Source organism: Nannobrachium achirus (genome assembly GCF_963921795.1).
Source record: "Nannobrachium achirus genome assembly, chromosome: 3".
Taxonomy (NCBI): Eukaryota; Metazoa; Chordata; class Actinopteri; order Myctophiformes; family Myctophidae; genus Nannobrachium; species Nannobrachium achirus.
In genome coordinates this window covers 61,844,623-61,865,293 of record NC_137812.1, presented here as the reverse complement: position 1 = coordinate 61,865,293, position 20,671 = coordinate 61,844,623, and the positions used below count along the sequence as shown (strand labels likewise).

The following is a 20,671-nucleotide window of genomic DNA, read 5'->3' as shown; positions in this document are numbered from 1 at the left end:
GATGCCACTGCTAGATGATCCTATCACAATGCTAGAGGTCCAACATGTGATTGACCACCAGCTAAAGGCTGGAAAAGAAACAGAACCTGATGGACCTATTCAAGAAGCGTAACCAACTTGATTGTGACAACTACCGGGGCACAAGCATGCAAATAGTGCAGCTAAAGTGTAGGATCAGCGCTGCTGCCGTGATCATAGGGGCAATTTGACAGACTGTACGTGTGGTTTTGGGGACAACTGCTTTGAATCGCTATTATTGGTATTAAAACAGAAACCAAGCAAACAGGGAGAAATACAAATACATTTAATGGGAAGCATTCGGTTTTACATTCATGTCATGTCATGAGTTAGTTATGTAAACTTACAAATGTAAATGTTCATGTGGACATGAACCCCAGTGATAATGCGGTGAGCCTCACTGAGCCTTCCGCTACCCCACAATCATACACAGCATCTGAGAGCCAACCAACCTCCACAGCGAGAGAAAGAACAACCCCCTCCGCAGGTGAGCACAGATGGCCAACTTAAGACACAGGGAAGCATAACTGGCACACAGGTGGGAATTGGGGACATTGAAGGGTTTATTTGATGGGTGTCATTAAATGACTGACATGGCACACTGACTATCTAAAACAGAAAAACGTGGCACATCATTTCAAAAAGGTTGCTGGCCCGTGTTCGTACATTGTAGCCTTTGTGTTAGTAAGAACTGCCTTTGGAGCTTGTATAGTAGTAAGTAGTCTCGGAAGATACGACACAGAAGAGGCATGAATATCCCGGTAGAGAAGAAGCAACCATCGGTAGTGACCAAAAACCCTCCGTGTCCGTTCCAGCTGTGGAAAAGAAAGTGGATGGATCTTGTCTGTACAACAAGAAACAATACTGTTGGTTTTGTGTTGTACATCAAAATGGCAAGGCACTTGGAGCAGGTTCACATAAAGGAGAAAGAAGTAGCATTAGCAATGAGTTTTCCTAAGGGCTCTAAAGAAAGGCGTAATCATTTGCAATTACTCCGTAATCAAGGAAACTTTGCATATAATTGCAAAGTTTTGGAAGAGGGTCGCGGTAGTTTGGTTGTGCAGAAGCAGCCACAAAAATAAGAACAAGGGAACGTCTACTTGCCCTGTGCGTACTGCCAAGGACTACACCCTAAGCATGCAATGTGGAGACACTTTCGCACTTGCATTGCTAGATCAGCCCATGAGAAAGCCCTACCAGGTAGAACTCCAGTTCAAGACCTCTGTGCTGCTGCCTTACCCCACTCTAGCACGGTTAGCAAAGAACTCTGGGCATTGGTATGTAAGATGAAAAAGGATGACATTGCTTGTACAGTTAAATCAGACCCTTGGATTTTGAAATTTGGAGAGTATCGGTTCAATAAGCATGGATATGATCCCTCAAAACACGAATATGTAAGACAAGGCATGAGGTCTCTTGGTCGACTCGTTTTCTATGGCAAGGATGTAACACCTTTTAAAAGTATCGCGGAATATGTCATGCCAAAAAACTTTTATGAGCTGGTGAAGGCAGTGTTACACACATCGGTAACAAACACAAGGAGCGAAGAGGCCCTCTCACTTCCATTAAAGCTTGGACAAAGCCTGAAAAGAATCGCTATGATCATGCAGGGTAACGCACTTATCACTGGGGACAAAGCACTTGCGGAAAAGGCAAAAAACTTCCAAGAAGTCTATGATGCAAAGTGGAATGAGTTGGTAGCAGGGAACTGTCACAGGAAACTCGATGAGGCAAACTATAATACCCCTTTGCTACTGCCCCTTACAGAGGATGTGAAACGACTACATGATTTCCTGAATAAGCAGCAGCAGCAGGATTTTGAGGCCTTGAAGTGTGCAGAGACGTTGGAGAACTACAGGAAGCTGACCTTGGTAACTCTTACTCAGGTTCTCCTGTTCAACAGGAGAAGACAAGGGGAGTTGTCCAAAATGAAGCTATCTGCATTCCTGTCAAGGGTTCAAAAGGAAAGTCACGAAGACATAAATTATGCTCTCTCTGACCTTGAACAAAGTCTGTGCAAATACTTCTCCAGAGTTGAAGTCAGAGGAAAAAATACCAAGAAGGTGACCATCCTCCTAAGTCCACCGATGGTATCATCACTCGAGCTTCTCTGTGCAAGTAGATGCAATTGTGGTGTCCATGAGGATAATCCATATATGTTTGCTGGAGCAGGGGGGGAGGCAGAGAGTTGTCACGTGAGCGCCTGGATCTGAGCTGGAGATGACCATCTGAAGGCTCATTCCTTCCCCGAGCTGTAGGAATCAGAAAGAGCATCAGATATGTACATTTGAGTTACTATAGGAGCCCCAAAGGCAGTTCTTTCTAACACAAAGGCTACAATGTACTAACACAGGCCAGCAACCTTTTTGAAATGATGTGCCACGTTTTTCTGTTTTAGATAGTCAGTGTCCCCTGTGTGCCAGTTATGCTTCCCTGTGTCTTAAGTTTGCCATCTGTGCTCACCTGCGGAGAGGGTCTTTTTTTCTCTCGCTGTGGAGGTTGGCTGGTTCTCAGGTGCTGTGTAGAATTGTGGGGCAGAGGAAGGCTTGGTCAGGGTAACTGCGTCATCACTGGGGCGTTTGACGCCACAGAGAGCACGTTGTGAAGACTCTGGCTTTCCCTGAGCTGTAGGAATGAGAAGAAGCATCAAAAAATATCATTTTGGGGTTCCTTCACATGAAAAGGTTTGAGAACCACTGACATAGTAGTCTCTCAAGAACAGACTAACTGAGCTCCAGTTAAATGATAAGGACCTTTTCTTTGACGATGGCTGGCCAGATTGTTGACATACAAACATCGTTTTTTCAAAAAAATCTTAGAAGGATTCAAAAGACACTTATGTAATCGGGTCAAAAATCAAATTTTCACGATTTTTCAAAAATAGCAGATCTACAAGCTCGCAGCGCGGCACTCGGTGCCGCGCTGTGAGCTTGTATATCTGCTATTTTTCAATAGTTAAAGCATAAAATATTGCGTCATAATGTGTTCAGGCCTAAATGGGTTAAGTTTGCCATCTGTGCTTACCTGCGGAGAGGGTCTTTCTTTCTCTCGCTGTGGAGGTTGGCTGTTTCTCAGGTGCTGTGTATAATTGTGGGGCAGAGGAAGGCTTGGTCAGGGTAACTGCGTCATCACTGGGGCGTTTGACGCCACAGAGAGCACGTTGTGAAGACTCTGGCCTTCCGGTGAGGGTCACGGCATCATCACTGGGGCGTTTGACGACACAGAGAGCATGTTGTGAAGACTCTGGCCTTCCCTGAGCTGTAAGAATTACATGCAAGTCACAAAAGAACAATTGAGTTGCTATACGTGTGCCAACACAAGGACTACAACGCACTGATATAGCAAACTATGTGACTCACTCGATAAGGGGTCTGGCTCTTCATGTGCTGTGAGGGCAGGTGGGGTCACAGATGGAGCTTTCACCACTTTCTTTCTGCAGAGGCAGGACAATAAAGTCATCTCCCCATTCACTTAATCGCTTTCCTAAGTATTACTTATTATTCTTGAAAATCCTCTAAAACCAGAGAGCAGAACGGGTTAGAGCAGTGATTTGCAATTCTAGGTTAAACCCCTTTACGGATATCATAATCTAGCAACAACCACTACAAAATATCGTGTTTAATTCTTACGCAGAGCATGATTCTCTTTTTTTGGACATAGTTTGGAGGGGCTGCAAATAAAATTAAGGCAGGGTGAATACATTTGCTGGTGCATCTTTTCTTTTTTTTAAAGGCTTAAAATCCCTAATTGAACAGTACTAATTGGATTTTGTCTTTGTTCAACATGTCTCAGTGGCGTTTGTCTTGAGTCTCGGTGACCTACCTTGACTTCTTGGTCTTGTTTTTTGGCAGCTTTCTTTTAATGTTCACATTCTTGACAGAACACACCGCCCCATCATAGTATTTCACAGTGCATGTCCTTGCTGTCAACACACAGAGAAACATGGACATATTTATCACTAAAACTATGTCTACTTTATGCCATCATGCAGTGGTGATAAGTACCCAGATGTAATAGAGCATCTGCAAGCTCAATGTTAGCTTAATGTGAGCTTGTAGATCGGCTTCTTTCAAATAGCCTATGTCTAAAGTAGCGGTTAATGTGTGTTTTGCCATTTACAACACTGTCTTTGTGACATGCGTTTCAGTGATTCAAACCTCTCTCGTTGACTTTGGTTACTTTTGCTGAATAGTAGCGAGAGTCTGTCCACTGGGCCAAGACACGCTCTCCTACACAAAAGTCCTGGAAAGCAAAAAAGCAGGTTTAGTACACCTTTTAAGACCCTTTTACGTAACAAACCAATCAGTCAACACATAAATACAGGTATGGTATATCGCAAGAACCTCTTATGCTAATATTTGCTAATGCCTCTCACCATTTTGCCGGGTCATCCAGCTTCCTGACCATCGTCTTGATCCTGTTTCTGTAGACTCAAACTATAAATACAAAAGGGGAGGGGGTGTCAAACTCCTGGGATGGGTCCATCAGGGCTCAATGCTAGTGTCTGTTATGCTTAAGTCAATCAATGCCCTACCAGTGTGCTCTAACACAGTGGTTCCCAAACTTGTTAGCCAGTGACCCAAAATATAAATTAGACATTCTTGGAATGAATACTTTAATTTGTTTGAAAATCATGACATTGATTGCTATTTTGATCTATTTAGGAACAATATGTAGGAGGGGAACTCAGATGGGTCCCGACCCATTGTTTGGGAACCAAGGCCCTACTTGGCATTACTTACGTACGTTTTATGCCCATATATGGAGATTCCTATGTTGTCAATATTAAGGACATTATTAAGGATATTGTAATCAATATTAAGGATATATATGGGAATGCCCATATACCTCCCAACCTCTCCGCCTCAACCTCCGACCAGTATCACAGCCACCTCTAATGGGCCCATTCACTTTAATGTAAATACAGCGGATTTTTACACATTAAATATTAATTCTGTGTTGGACCCAGAGCTTCGAAATCTCTTCCAATCCGTCAAAAAGGCCTGGATATGCATTGGAAGAATGTGTAGACCTTTAAACTTTTAAAACAATACAACAGAGGAATATATAAGGATGCAGCAGAGAAGTCGCCTGTCTGCTGGACCTACAGAGAGCCGTTTACACTGATTAATTTAGACCAGGGCTACTCAACTTAAGATGCCTCAGGGGCCACTCAGCAAAATACAAAGGGCCGCAAGCAAAAAATTACGGTCCCATTTTGGATGTTTACAATGATTTTGTAACATACTTCATGACAAGTCTAATAATTAAGTAAACACAAAGAAAACAGACACATTTTTGGGTCTAACAACCCAACTTATTGTATTCTGGGAGAACATTATTGTTGGGTGGGACAATAGGTACTTATCTACACCCCTAAATCAAGTCAAACCACCCCCACAATAGTTGTCAACTTTAAAATACTTTTACTCCACTACAAATATTTAAAACTACTAGTTATTTAGTAGATTTAGATTATTATTGCAAAACATACATTTCCCACTTAAAATAACACATGCACATACCCATAAGGGTCCATTTGGTTACTATCATTTAGCTGAGGACCCACTAGAACTCCCTCAAGGACCCCTGGGGGTCCTCAGACCCCACTTAGAGAACCAATGCTCTAAGCTAATGTAGTCCTTTGCAATAAAAACGGATGTCCCGCGATTATTATATTTTATCATGATCTGCTATTTTCAACACGCAACAACCCCGCAGTACGGTGCTATGGCGAAGCACAAATCAATCAAAACAATCATCTCATCTGCGCTGCTGTGCGACTTTAAATCGTCACAGATGACAAGGGCTATAGGACAATGCATCTGATGACCAATAGAAACTGCAATTGTAAATAGCTACAGTACACAATGCCATTATTATGCAGGCCTATACATTAAGCAATCAACGTCAGACAATGAACTCGATAGTCTTTTTTTATTTGTGAATGTACAATAATGTCAACGAATAAAGCTTAATTTTATGGGGGAATAACTTCACGGCTAGTTATTTGAACAATCATTTGTTTGCGCGAGTGTTTGTTTCTTTTAGCAAACTGGGATAATCTTTGAATGGTTTATGCTTGTGTCGCAACGTGAATATCGATCCGAAAACAAGGTGCCGCGCGTCGGAGAGAGCCTCCCCGCTCCGAGTATGCGTGTGGCTCGCCTCGCAGCTGGATTTGGCCCAGGGGCGTCAATTGGGTATGGCAGGGGTATGCATCTGCCATACCTTGGCTACAGGGGGAAATAATAAAATGTACTTTTCATTGTGCCTGTTGCTAAGGTATGGCAACATGACTGGTGTCTTGCACGTGCGCGAAGGCGCGCGTGCAAGACACCAGTCATGTTGCCATACCTTACCTTTTTCTGAACTGACGCCACTGATTTGCTCGGCTCGCTGCATATCCATGGAGAAAGAGAGAGGCACCTCGCGAAAACTCTCTGGAGAGAAGATTATATTCCTCATCCAGCAAAAGTATTCACGTTGATGTTGTGCTTGTGCGCGAATGAAACCCACTGATTTATAACTAGTTTACAGCCTGCAACTAATCGCTGCTGCTGCCTTTGCTGCTGCGTGATGCCTGCTTCGAAAGAAAGGCTGGTAGGCGAGGTTAGCTTCGAAAGCACTCAGTCTACCCAGTGTGTGAAATGAACAGAGGCGGTGGTAACAGCCTATCAGCGTCAGCCTATCAGTCGTTGTCATAGAGATGACAACCCATACCCCGGCATCAGCCAATCAGCGTGCCGTTCTCTCTCTCTCTCGCACACAGATTTCAGAGCGCATGCAATGAAGTGGAATACAAAGAAAAGTGGAAAAAAAACGTGTATTTTTTTTTTTTTTAATAATTCGTCCTGGGTCCGGTCGGCGGTGCCTCGCGGTCCGGACGTGGACCGCGGTCCGCCTATTGAGGACCCCTAATTAGGCTATTATAATAATATAACCCAAGATTATGCCATTTTATAAAAAAAAATAAAAAAAGATTTTTTTAAAAACAGACCTACAAGCTCCCAGCACGACGCATCCACAACGCGTTGTGAGCTTGTAGGTCTGCTATTTTATTTGCGACACCCTTGTACTGCGAAGTATAAATTAGGCTTCTTTCCCAGAACAGAACGGCGGATTTAGACTCAGGTTTATACTCTCCAATACTAACCAAAGTGAATGGGCCCATTAGAAAAGAAGTCAATCCAGAAAAATCAGTAAAATAAATAAAAAAGACATTGAAAATACTGTTGAGAACACAGTAGCAAATGCTGATGATTCAGCATGTTTAAATATTGTTAACGTTACATTCATGCCAAATAATTACCTGTGCTACCATGACAAGAGGGAGAAGTACGGAGACGTCTGCAGTGCCTTGCACAAACTTGTTAATTCAACACACCAGGCAGTGATTAGCACTGGCTGTGGTCGGTGGGGGAGGGGAGGAGAACTTGTCTGTGACCGAACTGAAACTGCTGCATGCCCCCCCTCCCTCTCTCTCTATCGTCTCCCTGCCACAGTATTTCTACTAAAATATAAAAAAAAACATCTCATCTGCGCTGCTGTGCGACTTTAAATCGTCTGTCCACGCAAATAATGTCGAGAAACATGATCGACAGTATTGCATTACAACATGCAGATCATCACAGTGACTTTGTCACCAGCTAAAAAACGTTTAGTTTTTAGTCCTTAAGTTAAAAGTCTCATTCTTGATAAGATATGTGCAGTGGATCTGTTTAAACACAAGATGCAGGGTCACCCTACTATAAAATATATACAGAATCACTTGTAAACTTACCTTATCGTTTATAATGATGTGACTTGCATGTAATGTTGAAAATTTCCCGGTAAGTTCTCCAGACTCCAGTAATGTAGTGACGTATTGTATGCATGAATGGCCTACGGCCTCAAATCCAATGAAATTGTCGTCTAAGAGACACGTGTCTGGCACGTCACTGGCCTGTCGCTTCTCATTGGCTAAATGTGTGTAACATTAGCACACCATAGCAGTACCATTTGCGGTCGCTGGGGGGAGCACTTGTAACACACTAGTAGCACACTACTCAGAGATTAAAGACCTTGTGTGCCATTTGAAAAAAAAAGCTCTGGGCATAGTAATTCATTGTTCTGGATTGATTTAACGCTCTTCTCATGTGGGGACTAATACTTAGGTGCCCACATGGTTTTTTAGTCCCCATGTCGTGACTGTGCTATCATGTGGAAGTCCCCTCGTGGTAGCAATTGCAAACCCACACACACACACACACACACACACACACACACACACACACACACACACACACATTCAGAAAGAGTTGTACTACAGGGGAGACTTTGCATGCTAATTAGAAGCCGATACAGAAAGTAGTAAATATTTCAACAAAAGAGCAACCTCCTCATCAGAAGTGAAACAAGAAGGCTCATTCCCTGTTGCCACTTAACAAGGCATCATCAGATCCCTGACACAAGTTCACTGACTAGGAAAATCCCTGAGTGATACTAATCAAATAATCATCTGTTTTTAAAATCTGCTTTATTGTAAACCATGCTGGCTTGAATGTGAAACATCATAAATATTATTGTTATGATTATGTTTTTAGCTGCTTCTGACCTAGCTCATATATGGGCAACCTGGCCACGGGCGGCCCCCACCTTCACTTAATGCGACCCGCGGAATACTGATAGATTTCAGCTGTCATAGTTCCAACTTCCATACTACTTTGGTCTATATTAATAGCTCATTAATGACTAATACTAATCTTTTTTTTTGCCCAATGTATTTGTATTTATGTTCATAAAGTTAACATGAAAACATATAAATGCATTTGAAATTAAATTACTAAAAATACTTTTTTTTTAATAATTTTCAGGATTCCAATAAAAAATAAAAAAAATTCAGGATTCCAATAAAAAAAAGCAGATCTACAAGCTCAAAACGAGTCACACTGCGACGCGCTTTGAGCTCGTAGATCGGCTATTTTTGACTGTATACGCATTGTGGCCCTCTGGAGTGAGTGTGAAAATGAAGTGGCCCTCTCTATCATCAAAGTTGCCCATCCCTGTCCTAGCTGAAGGACCCCCCCTCGAAAATGAGGTGATACATCTCAAAGGGTTTAATGTATCCTTCTAATAATGGTACTATATGATGGCAGCTCAGATGGGGGTGGGAGGGGGGGTTTGCTTACTCAGGGACACTTTTTGACACATAGATCGGGGCCGGGAGTTGAACCGGTGACCTGATCACCAGACAGCCTCTCTACCAGGGGTGGCTGTAGCTTTTAGAGCATACATGGGCAACAGGCTTCCCGGGGGCCACATGCGGCCCCCACCTTCACTTAATGCGGCCCGCAGGTTAATATCAGAATACTGATATTATTGATTTCAGCTGTTACAATTCCAAACATGCAAACAATTCCAAACATGCAAACATGACCTGCTTTAATTACTCTACTAATTACTCATATATTAGTAGTTCAATGACTAGTATAGTAGTATTAACATGTTAGTCTTTTTTATGTCGAATGTATTTGTATTTCAGTTCATAAAGTTAACATACGTATAACTAAATGCATTGGAAATTAAATCAAATGTTACGTTTCAGGATTCCAATTAAAAAAAGATAATTCAGGATTCCAATTCAAAAGTAGCAAAAAAAGCTACTCTTACAGGAGATAAGAGGTTTTTGCTCGACAGTAACAATATGCCTATAGGGATGTGGCCCTATGGAGTGAAAGTGAAAACATAGTGGCCCTCTCCATTGCCCACCCCTGTTTTAGAGTTTGTTGCCTCGTTGGCTGGGCTGCTCCAACAAAAACAATTGGTTCGCAGGTTCGGAGCTCTGGGGTGGGGCTCTGCTGCCGAACTAGCACCCCTTGCAGGTTGGTCTGGGCACCTGTTCAGCAGAGGTGTGGAACTCCTGGTGATGCATTGTGAGCTTGTAGATCTGCCATCTTCGGCAACACATTGTACGACATAGTGTAAATTAAGAATAACTTTTTCACGGGCTACTCTCTCACAGTTTAAATGGGAGTCTAGGGCAGTGGTTCTCAGAGTGGATTCCAGGGACTCTGTTACGTCCTGGCCCTCACTTGGCACTGTGGCACCCTCTCGTGGCACAGTACATCACAGCAGACCTCTGAGTCCCAGACATCTGCACACCTGTCTCCCGTTGCCCATCTCCTCACCTGGCCGCCATCTGCAATCATCTCCTCCAGAGCCTACAAGAGCCTGGCCTGTTTGCAGCTCGGCGCCAGTTCCTCACCAGTCCATGTTTCCCGGGTTCCGTGCTGAGTTGGAGCAGCCGCAGAGCCCAATTCCCCTTTTTGCCCCCCTTGTGAATTAACTCTGAGTTCCATTGTTAATAAACACGCCCGGGTGGGCTTCAACCTTCTTCTGCCTCCTCCTTTGCTGTGCGTTTGAGTCAACTCACACCAGTCGTAACAGACTCTGTGGGTTCCTTTAGGGCAGGGGTGCCCACACTGTTTTACTTGAGAGCTACTGGTAGATCACGATCTACCTTTTGGGCACCCCTGCTTTAGGGGGTCTAATGGACTCATACAAGTCTGTAACTCTGACAGTGTCAGGGTCCATTTGGTTCCATTTGTACACTGTCAGAGTTAAGGGGAAGACCTTGAAATCTAAAAGTTTGAGAAACACTGGTCTATGGGGATATAGGGTTAAGAGAGGTAAAAAAAAGGGGGTATAGGGGTTCAGAAATGGGAGATGAAGAGTGATGAAGGAGAGCAGAAATGTGAGTGCAGGGGGAGGAGAGGGGAGAGGGGAGGGAGGGGTGAGATCAGGAATCTGCTGATTCATCATGACTGGTCTCATGATGATCGCTCAGCAGCAGCAGCAGCAACAATAGTTGTCCTTCATCTGATGTGCGCACACACCCGTGCGCACACACCCGCGCGCACGCACACACACACACACACACACACACACACACACACACACACACACACACACACACACACACTGATCTTAGAGATGAGAGTGAGTCCAACGCGCGACACAAAGCACCCCATTGAGGAGCCTGCAGTGAAGATGCTCATCGGCGGCGCTGTGGGCTCTAAGTACTGACCTCATCCTTTGCACTTATCTGACCGCTCCTCTCTCTTCTTTGTTGACTTGGGACTCATGTCATTTCGTAGCCTTATTTCCTGTCTCTTATTTACATCTCGGTGGCAGGCATGCCAACATATCGTCGTTGTCGGGTGGAAACCTCGTATCTCCAAGTTTCAAATGTCTACGTTCTTTCGCAAAGTAAAGCCCTGCTTCATCATACAAGGCCATCGCACAAAAGTAGTGAGATCGGCTGTTTTCACTAGTTAATTCATTTTAAAATGATAAATGCAAAACAAAAGGTTATGGACATACAATGTTTTCACCCGACAACGACGATATATGGGTTATGACAGCTCTGGTTTGATTTGATTCGAATAAAGTAATGTGCAGCGTGTGTGCGTGTGTGTTATGACTGTTAACAGTTGGTTTTCCCCTGGATTCCTTCCCGCTATTTCTACCACTTCCTCGCCTTCTGACTCGCTGCTCTCCTATTGGCTGCGAGCCAACCAATGAGAGCTCTAGAATATTAAGGTAGTGGGAACTGTCAACCAATACCACAAGGAAACAGGAAGTCCGGTTGTGATACGGTGTGCTATTATTGAATCCGTAGGAGACGGTGGGGGAAGGAGCGCTTCCTTTCGGTTCACCAGCGTCGGCAGGTTAGCTACTCACCAGCGTCAGGTTTACTGAGGTTAGGGTTAGGGTTAGGTTTAGGCATAGTTTTACTGAGGTTAGGGTTAGGTGTAGGCACAGTTTTACTGAGGTTAGGTTTAGGCATAGTTTTACTGAGGTTAGGGTTAGGTGTAGGCATAGTTTTACTGAGGTTAGGTTTAGGCATAGTTTTACTGAGGTTAGGTTTAGGCATAGTTTTACTGAGGTTAGGTTTAGGCATAGTTTTACTGAGGTTAGGTTTAGGCATAGTTTTACTGAGGTTAGGGTTAGGTTTAGGCATAGTTTTACTGAGGTTAGGTTTAGGCATAGTTTTACTGAGGTTAGGGTTAGGGTTAGGGTTAGGTTTAGGCATAGAGGTTAACATTCACCCGCGCGGTCCAAGTGACCACAGCCGAGCGCTCCAGACCTCCGCTCCAGCCAATCACAAGCCGCGCCTTCTAATTTATTCAACCCCGTCTCCTACGGATTCCATTATCGCGGTGTGAGCCATTTTCGGCAAACATATTTCATGTAGAGGCAAAACAGGAGGGAGCTTAGGATAGACCCTTGGGGGACTCCGGTCAAGTATGTAGGGTTTAACTGGTTATAAAATGACAAAATTATTTTTATAAAATCCTGTTCACAGTTGGAATTTTCAGCAAAAACTTGACTTGCTTGACCCACTGTCCGTGCATGCTCAGTACGTTTGTCTGGTCAAATGTTTGACTTTTGTTTTGTTCCTCCTTCAAAGGTCTGTTCAGAAGAGCGAGGCTCTCGTGGCATGACGACCACTAACAAGGGGAATAAAGCCTTGAAGGTAAGAGGCACACACTCCGTTATTACTTAACGCTAGGGCATTCACCAAATATTCGAATATTCGAATATCAAAGTCACTATTCGACGTTGTTCACCGAAGTTGAATATTCACTTTTTCTTTTCTCTCTTAAAAAATATATAGTTTTTAAAGCTTGGCTAAATAGGAAGTCATAAGAATGAGTTGTCAATGCCCCTGGTGAATGAATTTGTTAATGCTCTATACCAGGGGTTCTCAAACCTTTTTAGGCCATGACCCCCAAAATAAACATATTTGAACTGGGTACCCTCACCCTGACAAGCACTTGGAATTGTAGGTATTACATTTAATTTGACTCGGTTCCGCAGATACATATTGTGAAAATAGCAGATCTACATGCTCACAACGCCTTGTGAGCATGTAGACTATTCTCACAATGTTCGCCTCTTGCTTACTTAATATTTGACAGTTTGGCCAGTCCTGTCGAATATTCGACTATTCGAATACTTTGAGGTCGAATAATTCGAATACTAAAAATCACTATTTGTGAATGCTCTACTTAACACCTGCTTGCTTCATGGTACTGTGAACCACCTGAACATTCTGCCTGATGTTTTAGTGGCGGTGAAGTCAAACCTTGCAGCCAATCGCAGCCCTCCCTGTTGTGGGGTGGTACTCCACCTCCCTTCGCCTGTGTCTCCTGCTTAGGGATGGGACGATATGAAAATGGTCATATCTCGATTATTGTGACCAAAGAAATTCACGATATTACCACGATAATCAAAATATCCCCAACATCCATTATCCTGGTGCGGAACATTTGCCAAAAAATAGCAGATCTACAAGCTCACGACGCAGTGTGAGCTTGTAGATCGGCAATTTTTTGGCCAAGAGATTTGGTAGAGAGTGAAAAGAAGACTGTATCAAGTACGTATATTATAAGTACGTTTTACCAATAGAGGGTTTAAATGGTACCGGATATGCAGCTCGGCAAATAGGAGGTGAATTGATCCCAGTGCATGACGGAGGGCCATTTCACGAAAAATGAAATCTCCACGATGTGATTATCGTGAGTGTTTTTTATCACGATAAACTACAATATCGCTTATCGTCACATCCCTACTCCAGCTATCCCAATCCCCCTTGATTCTCTCTCTCTCTCTCCTTCCCTTCTCTTCCCGTCTTTTTCCTTCGACCCATCCCATCCCTCTTTCTCCTCCTCCTCTCACCTCTTACAAAAACATGTAGCTCGCTGGCCTCCTTCAAAACCGCCCTGAAAACTCACCTTTCAGGAGGCCAGAGGCAGAGGTAGTTATCACTTCTACCACTTTTTGTGGTCACATGTTCAGATACTGGATTCTGATTGGCTTAAAACAGTGGTAAATCAGTCAACAACCTTGAGTTAGCAGATGGACCCCGACCACTGTTGTGTTGCAGTTGATTGTAACTAAATAACCTTGCAAGTTACAACTGTGTTTTCTTTCATTTATATGGTAGAAGTGGTAGAAAAGCAATTTACCATTCGAGGGTCGTGGGTTGTTGGCTGATTTACCTCTGTTTCAGGGTTGTGCGAGTGCCAAACAACCCTGAAACAGTGGTAAATCAGCCAACAACCCACTCCCTCTCATGGTAAATGGCTTACTTCTCTCATAGACAGGCGAGAAGTGACCACCCCCTTGTTTCCCCTAACCTCTACATCTAGTGTTTTTATAACTGCGATGATATTTGAATGTTTTTTTTGCTTGCTGTTTGCTATGTCCATGAATTGAACACCAAGGACTTCCGACGTAAACAAGACCGTAAAATGACTTATTTGGGATGCTCCTTCGTGTTTAACTGTACTTGTACTGTACTACTTTTTTTTTTTTGAGCAGGGGTCTTCAACAGGGGGTCCGGGATCCCTAGGGGGTCCTCAGAGTTACTACAGGGGGGCCGCCAAATCTTTGTGTGATAGGATCATGTTTTTTACCGTAACCACTTGAACCCTAGCATCCCTATTCTGAGTGGAACACTACCCAAAAGTAGTTGCGAGGCGTTGTAAGCTTGTAGATCGGCTATTTTTGGCAAAGAAGAGCAGACTAAAGTATTTGACCGTTCAAGTGGTTAAATGTCTGAAAATACACATTACTCCAACATGATGACAGTGCTGTCAAACAAGTCTAAGCTGTCTAAGAAATCTATGAAAATCTTTCCTCTGCAACACAATTTTATCCAATAATGTAGTGGAGGTCCCTGCTTTATCTCTCTCTCAGCTAAGGGATCCCTGGCCTGAAAACGTTGAAGACCCCTGGTTTTGACCACCCTGTAGACAATATGCCTTCCGGTTGGTTCCAAGATTCCTAGCGGAAGTGCTGCGTTTAACGGAAGTTACGTTAGGGGAAAACCGGGGATGCTCACTTCCGGGGAAACTCACACGGCGGAAGTTGAACGCTTTCTGCCTTATATTGTCACCAGGCCTTTCTCTTCGCAGATGAGTAAAGCCTGGCTACGCGAGGCTAGGTTTTGACTATACTTGCACTGTTTTCCATTTTTGTCTAATAAAACATTCAACCAATCAACTCCCCCAGGTGAAGCGGGAGCCGGGGGAGAATGGCACCAGCCTGACGGACGACGAGCTGGTGACCATGTCGGTGCGGGAGCTCAACGCGCACCTGCGGGGGCTCACCAAGGAGGAGATCCTGCAGCTGAAGCAGCGGCGCCGCACGCTCAAGAACCGCGGCTACGCCGCCAGCTGCCGCGTGAAGCGTGTCACGCAGAAGGAGGAGCTGGAGAAGCAGAAGGCCCAGCTGCAGCAGGAGGTGGACAAACTGGCCAACGAGAACGCCTCCATGCGCGTGGAGCTGGACGCGCTCCGCTCCAAGTACGAAGCCCTGCAGACCTTCGCCAGGACTGTGGCGCGGAGCCCCGCCGTCGGCGTCGGGGTCCGGGGGGCCGGCGGCGGCGCCGGCGGCGGGGGAGGGATGGCGTCCTCGGTCATGGGGCCGCTCATACCGGGGAAGGTGGCGACGGCCACGAGCGTCATCACGATAGTGAAGTCGAAGACGGATGCGCGGTCTTGAGGGGAGGAGGAGGCAGATGGTTGGAAGGTGGTGGTGGGGTGGATGCAGTTGCCTCCGAGTGAGCCTCTTTCTCTACTTCGTCTTCTCTCCGCTATGTGCACTAGTCTACAAGAGAGCTGGACGGGTGTAAGTTAATCAACCCCTCCTCAGCCATGTTGGCTGAGACCTGTCCTCTCTCAGTGCAGATATAGGAAAGCAGGGAAGTAGGGGAAGCTTCTTAGACTATTAGGACGCAGCCCTTGGTCAGTGCATGATCATTGAGCACAGGACACAGAGACAGGGTTCCTAGATGTCTTCTAGGCCTGGATTGTTTATTTTATTTTATTTTATTTTATTACTTAAACAATGCCAAAATTGTCAACTAAGACTACTGGTAGATCTAGTTATCTGGCGATGAACTAATTCATCTCTCTCTCAATGTTTGACACCACATTAAAAGTGTTTGTTTTCCTTGCCAAACCAAGCTGCGGTACATTGAAATCCCATAGGAAAAAACTTTCAAAGCATTTGAAAAACAATATATACTATATATCTGTGAGATAATTTGTTATTGATTAGTCATGGAAAAGTCTTGGAAGTTTAAGTTACAAATAAGTTGTAGGAACCCTGGTTTTAGTTGCTGTATGTTTCCATAAGTAGGTTTCAGGTGACCCACACATTTCACGGCAAAGGAGGAAGAAACTTCCCTATTGTGCTCCACCAAGCGAAGAACAACTGAACTTTTTTGAGAAATATACTGTAGGAAAAAATATATCTTACTCAACGGTGGTAACTGTACTGTATTTCTACTGTTTTGTACTGTGTTGTCATTCACATGAGGTCCAAAGTGTATTCTCTGTGTGTGAATTGTTATGTATCAGGAATTCTGTGAAATTCTGTGGTGTGGTTTGTTTTGGTATTGCTATATTTAGTTAGTTGTCTTTTTCTACGGTCTCTCTCCTTTAACTCTTCACTCCCCCTCCCCCCCCCCCCCCTTCTTTCTCTCTATATAATGTTTCAACCCCAAATGGCTATTAAATTCTTTCTACCTCTGCAGGAAGAGGAAACAATAGCAATTGATACTACGCAAAACATTCACCACAGAATGGTACTTTATCTGAAGTCAAATTGACGAAGTCAAATTGACGTTAATTCATGGCATTGCACTTGTATTAGTATGAAAAATAGTCTGGAAAGGGTGTCTATTATGATAATATGTACTGAGAAAAAAAAATAACTTTTGGAGAGATGTTTGAGATTCAACCCAAGTGTCTGTTGACCTATGCTTACGGGCCTGTGCTTAGTGGAATGCACTGACCAATCAGGAATCAGGTTGTGACAGCAATTAATCAACCACCATCGCTGTGTATTGTTGTGAGAGCTGTGTACATGTACTGTAGCTATCAGGATAATAATAACACCCATTTATGTGACTTTGCAGTTTCTCCGTTCATCGACCACTGAAGAAAACACTTATGCCTGCATTGAAAAATGTTTTGAAGAACAGGGCTTTTCCCCCCCTTCTGTTACAAGCTACTTTAATTGTGCCAAGGCAATGTAATTAGATTTTCAGTTGGAAAGGGTTCATGTTGCTTAACTTGCTCGCTTGCTTTCTGAATTATTGATTTAGTTCACTGGTGAATTTGATTGGCTAATGGTTCAGAAATGTAGGTTGCCATGCCTACATTTACTTTTCTTTTCCCAACGTGGAATCAAAGTGGTTAGCCACTGGCTTTCCCCTGGCCTTTAACCGTTGAGCTCACTTGTGTAATTGCTTGCCCTGTACTGACATTGCAAACAGCTAACAATGTCAGCCATTTTCAATATTAACGATTTTGAACATATTTGACTGAGTGCCCAGTCACACAAATGGATGTCATTTACCCATGAGCTTTACCATGAATCTAGTCTTATAATGTGGTGTTAAAGGATCTTTGTCTATGTATGGTGTAGGGTCTGGACTTTTATAAAGACACTCTTATCTTTGCATTGTTTATAAAAGAAAAAACCTTTGGGGGGAAAAAAAAGGTGTAACACAATTTGTTTGATATCTCTCTCTATTTTGCAATTGTACCAAAAGTGGCTTAACTATTGAAGTCAATAGCTTTGTTTTTCTCTAGTGACTAGGCACGTGTGTGTAAACCGTGGGCTAGCGTGTGGTGTGCCGTGTTGCTATGTGACGAGGTGTAACTGTATTGTTCACTATTTCATGGATGTGACGTTTGATCGCGTTTGATTTTTGGGCCAGAGCAGGTGATGAAACCATGGGTAATTGGACTATTTATCTGTTCATAGAAAGCTCTGTCCTCTCTTCCTCAGCATTCAGCACTACAGTAGCAGTGGCACAGATATTCATTATATTATTTTATGTTTTAACTATTGAAAAATAGCAGATATACAAGCTCACAGCGCAGCACCGAGTGCCGCGCTGCGAGCTTGTAGATCTGCTATTTTTGAAAAATTGTGAAAATTTGAATTTTGACCCGATTCTAAAAGTGTCTTTTGAATCATTTTAAGACTTTTTAAAAAACCTATGTTTCTATGTCAACCATCTGGCTAGCCATCGTCAAAGAAAAGGTCCTTTTCACTTAACTGGAGCTCAGTTAGTCTGTTATTGAGAGACTACTATATGTCAGTGGTTCTCAAATGTTTTCAAACTGATATTTATTTGGCCACGGACCCCCATCTCAAAATATCTAGTTCCAGGGACCACCCAGAAGCAAAAAGCTCGCAGCGCGGCACTCGGTGCCGCGCTGTGAGCTTGTTTATCTGCTATTTTTCACTGGTTAAAGCATTCAATAATTCTAGGCCTAAATGGGTTAATTATATTGTTTAATTACCTATAAATCTGCAGTCACTAATAATGATTTATAAGGCATTGTAAACATATTTTATTAGACATCCATATTTCTGATCATAGCATTGGCTTTTGATTACACTCCTGCACTCAGCATTCTCTCTGATATGACCAGGTATGACTTAAAGAAACGGGGATGAATAACTTTGTAAGCCTGAGGATCTTGTGAGTTCAGGTAAACTATTGTGCAGGGTTTTGTAGCTGGGTGGAAGGATACCCACACATATGGCCTCTATGGCGGCATCACTCCTGCTCTTCCACTAAGTTATTTTTGTGCTGTGTGTTTTAGATATCGTTTCGTTTTTGTCTGTGTACGTTTTCTATTGCTATGTACTATATTTAATGCTGGTCGTATTTGTTTTTATTTATTTGCTTTTGTACTGTTCCGTAAATGACAGGAAAATGAAACAGTTTTGTAACTGTCTGTGCTGTTTTTATAAAATAGAAGAAGCAAAGGCTGGTTCATCAGTCATAGAACGAGCGACCTATAAGGGGAGTGTGACTTTAGAAAAGAATGGTTCGTTGTAATAGAATCAAACAAAGATAAAAAACAAACGGTACTCAGCTTCCCAAATTTGACTGGTGCTGCTACTTTCTGTTGATAGGAAATGTGTGGTTTGTCAGCCTACTGCTGTGCAGTTATTGAAAACAGTAGGGTGTATTTCTTAATTTGTACCTCATAACGGCATCAAACTCCTCCAGGTAGCAGGGACAAAAGCAGGGACGAATGGAGGTGGGGGGGTAAGGAGGGGGGTAATACACCACAAGCCTGTATACTGATAAGTGATAAGCATTTGCAGGTCCAATCAAGCATGAAACTAGAGAGCTACAAATGTCAAGTGAAAATGTCTGATACAAACCTTTTCTCAATACACTCACCTGGCATTTAGCTGTGTGGAAATGCAATGGCACCACGCACAATGTACATACATAAACACACTGTTTGTGTGTGTTCTGTTTTATTTATATATTTTCTTCTCTCTTTTTTTCTCCCCATTTCTCCCCTTGGTTGAACAGAATGCTTTTCTCTCTCTGATTGGTGGTCTGTGAAATTGTTCTGATGGGAGTTTTCCATCTTTTGACTGGCATGTTCTGTGGTATGTGGGGTCAGCTGATGAAAAATGGGGAAAAAAGAAAGGAATAAACCCTTGGCTTTGGAAAGACAACACAAACATAAAACATTGACGTGCTTGTCAAAGGCTGATGTGCCACTGTCTTGTTGTACCGATGTTACTGCTTAGTTTGAGACTGTGGTTTTCCTTTTTTTTATATAGTCAGTTGTTGTCATGCCGTACTTTTTATTTCTGTTTTATCTATTAGTTTGGTCATTAAGTTCCACAGAATGAGAGGCCTGCTCTGCCGGAAACATCGCGAAAAAAAGTTATGGTCATTTTGTATATTCACTGTCCCATTGACTCCACTATGCAGGAAAAGAAAAATATTTAAAAAAAGAAACATCTTCTTTAAGTAGCATGTGATGGGTCAAACCAGGGGTTCTTCAAGATGCTGAATCCATTGCAAGCATTTTCTTTGCATGAAAAACATTCCTTGGGCAAAATTTCGGCGCCCCAAAATTGTGAAAAGTGATGAGTCATCAAAAAATCGTCACTTTTCACAGTTTTGGGGGGACTAAATTTTGCCCTAGGAATGTTTTTCATGCAAAACAAATGCTTGCAATGGATTCAGAATCATGAAGAACCCCTAGTTTGACCCCTCACATGCTACTTAAAGCAGATTATTTTCTTTTTTTAATATTTTTTCTTTTCCTGCATAGTGGAGTCAATGGGACAGTGAATATACAAATGGCCATAACTTTTTTTTGCAATGTTCCCGGCAGAGCAGGCCTCTCATTCTGTGGACCTTAATGACCAAACTAATAGATAAAACAGAAATAAAAAGTACGGCATGACATCACAGGTCATCTCCCATGCATTCTGGGCTTGTGGGTCCCTGGCTATTACCTGCCCCCTGTAGTCTCGAGAGGATGACTAGTGAGTGAATTATACAATGTGTGTCAGTGTGGTTAAATGGACGCCTCTAATTATGCAAACTGTGTAGGGCCCCTGAAGGGGCCAACGTTAGAACACCTGTACTCCATACAGGAGAAGTGACGCTATAGATGTTGTCTGAAGTTGTCGTCATCATTATAACTGCAGGTACAGTGAGAAGTGACGAGGTCAAGAGCTTTTTATACAGAGTGTTTATCTATTTATCTTTGGTTATCAAATGCCAACGTCAGTTTATCTCTGCCTTTAAATGTGG

General features: G+C 43.1%; 1 protein-coding gene and 1 long non-coding RNA gene across 2 annotated transcripts; one reads left to right on the top strand and one right to left on the bottom strand.

The window, feature by feature from the left end:
- Nucleotides 1-1,766: 1,766 nt before the first annotated feature.
- LOC308281825 lies at nt 1,767-3,215 on the bottom strand. The gene is made up of 3 exons (XR_013961872.1): nt 3,043-3,215; nt 2,482-2,643; nt 1,767-2,270 (listed from the first exon to the last, which is right to left on the bottom strand). It is a non-coding gene; the product is annotated as an uncharacterized lncRNA (long non-coding RNA).
- An 11,661-nt stretch (nt 3,216-14,876) lies between these two features.
- On the top strand, nt 14,877-15,701 carry LOC308281821 (transcription factor MafK-like). The gene has a single exon (XM_080722140.1). The coding sequence runs from the start codon at nt 15,139-15,141 to the stop codon at nt 15,571-15,573; it is 435 nt and encodes a 144-aa protein (XP_080578266.1). The 5' UTR covers nt 14,877-15,138; the 3' UTR covers nt 15,574-15,701.
- Nucleotides 15,702-20,671: the final 4,970 nt, after the last annotated feature.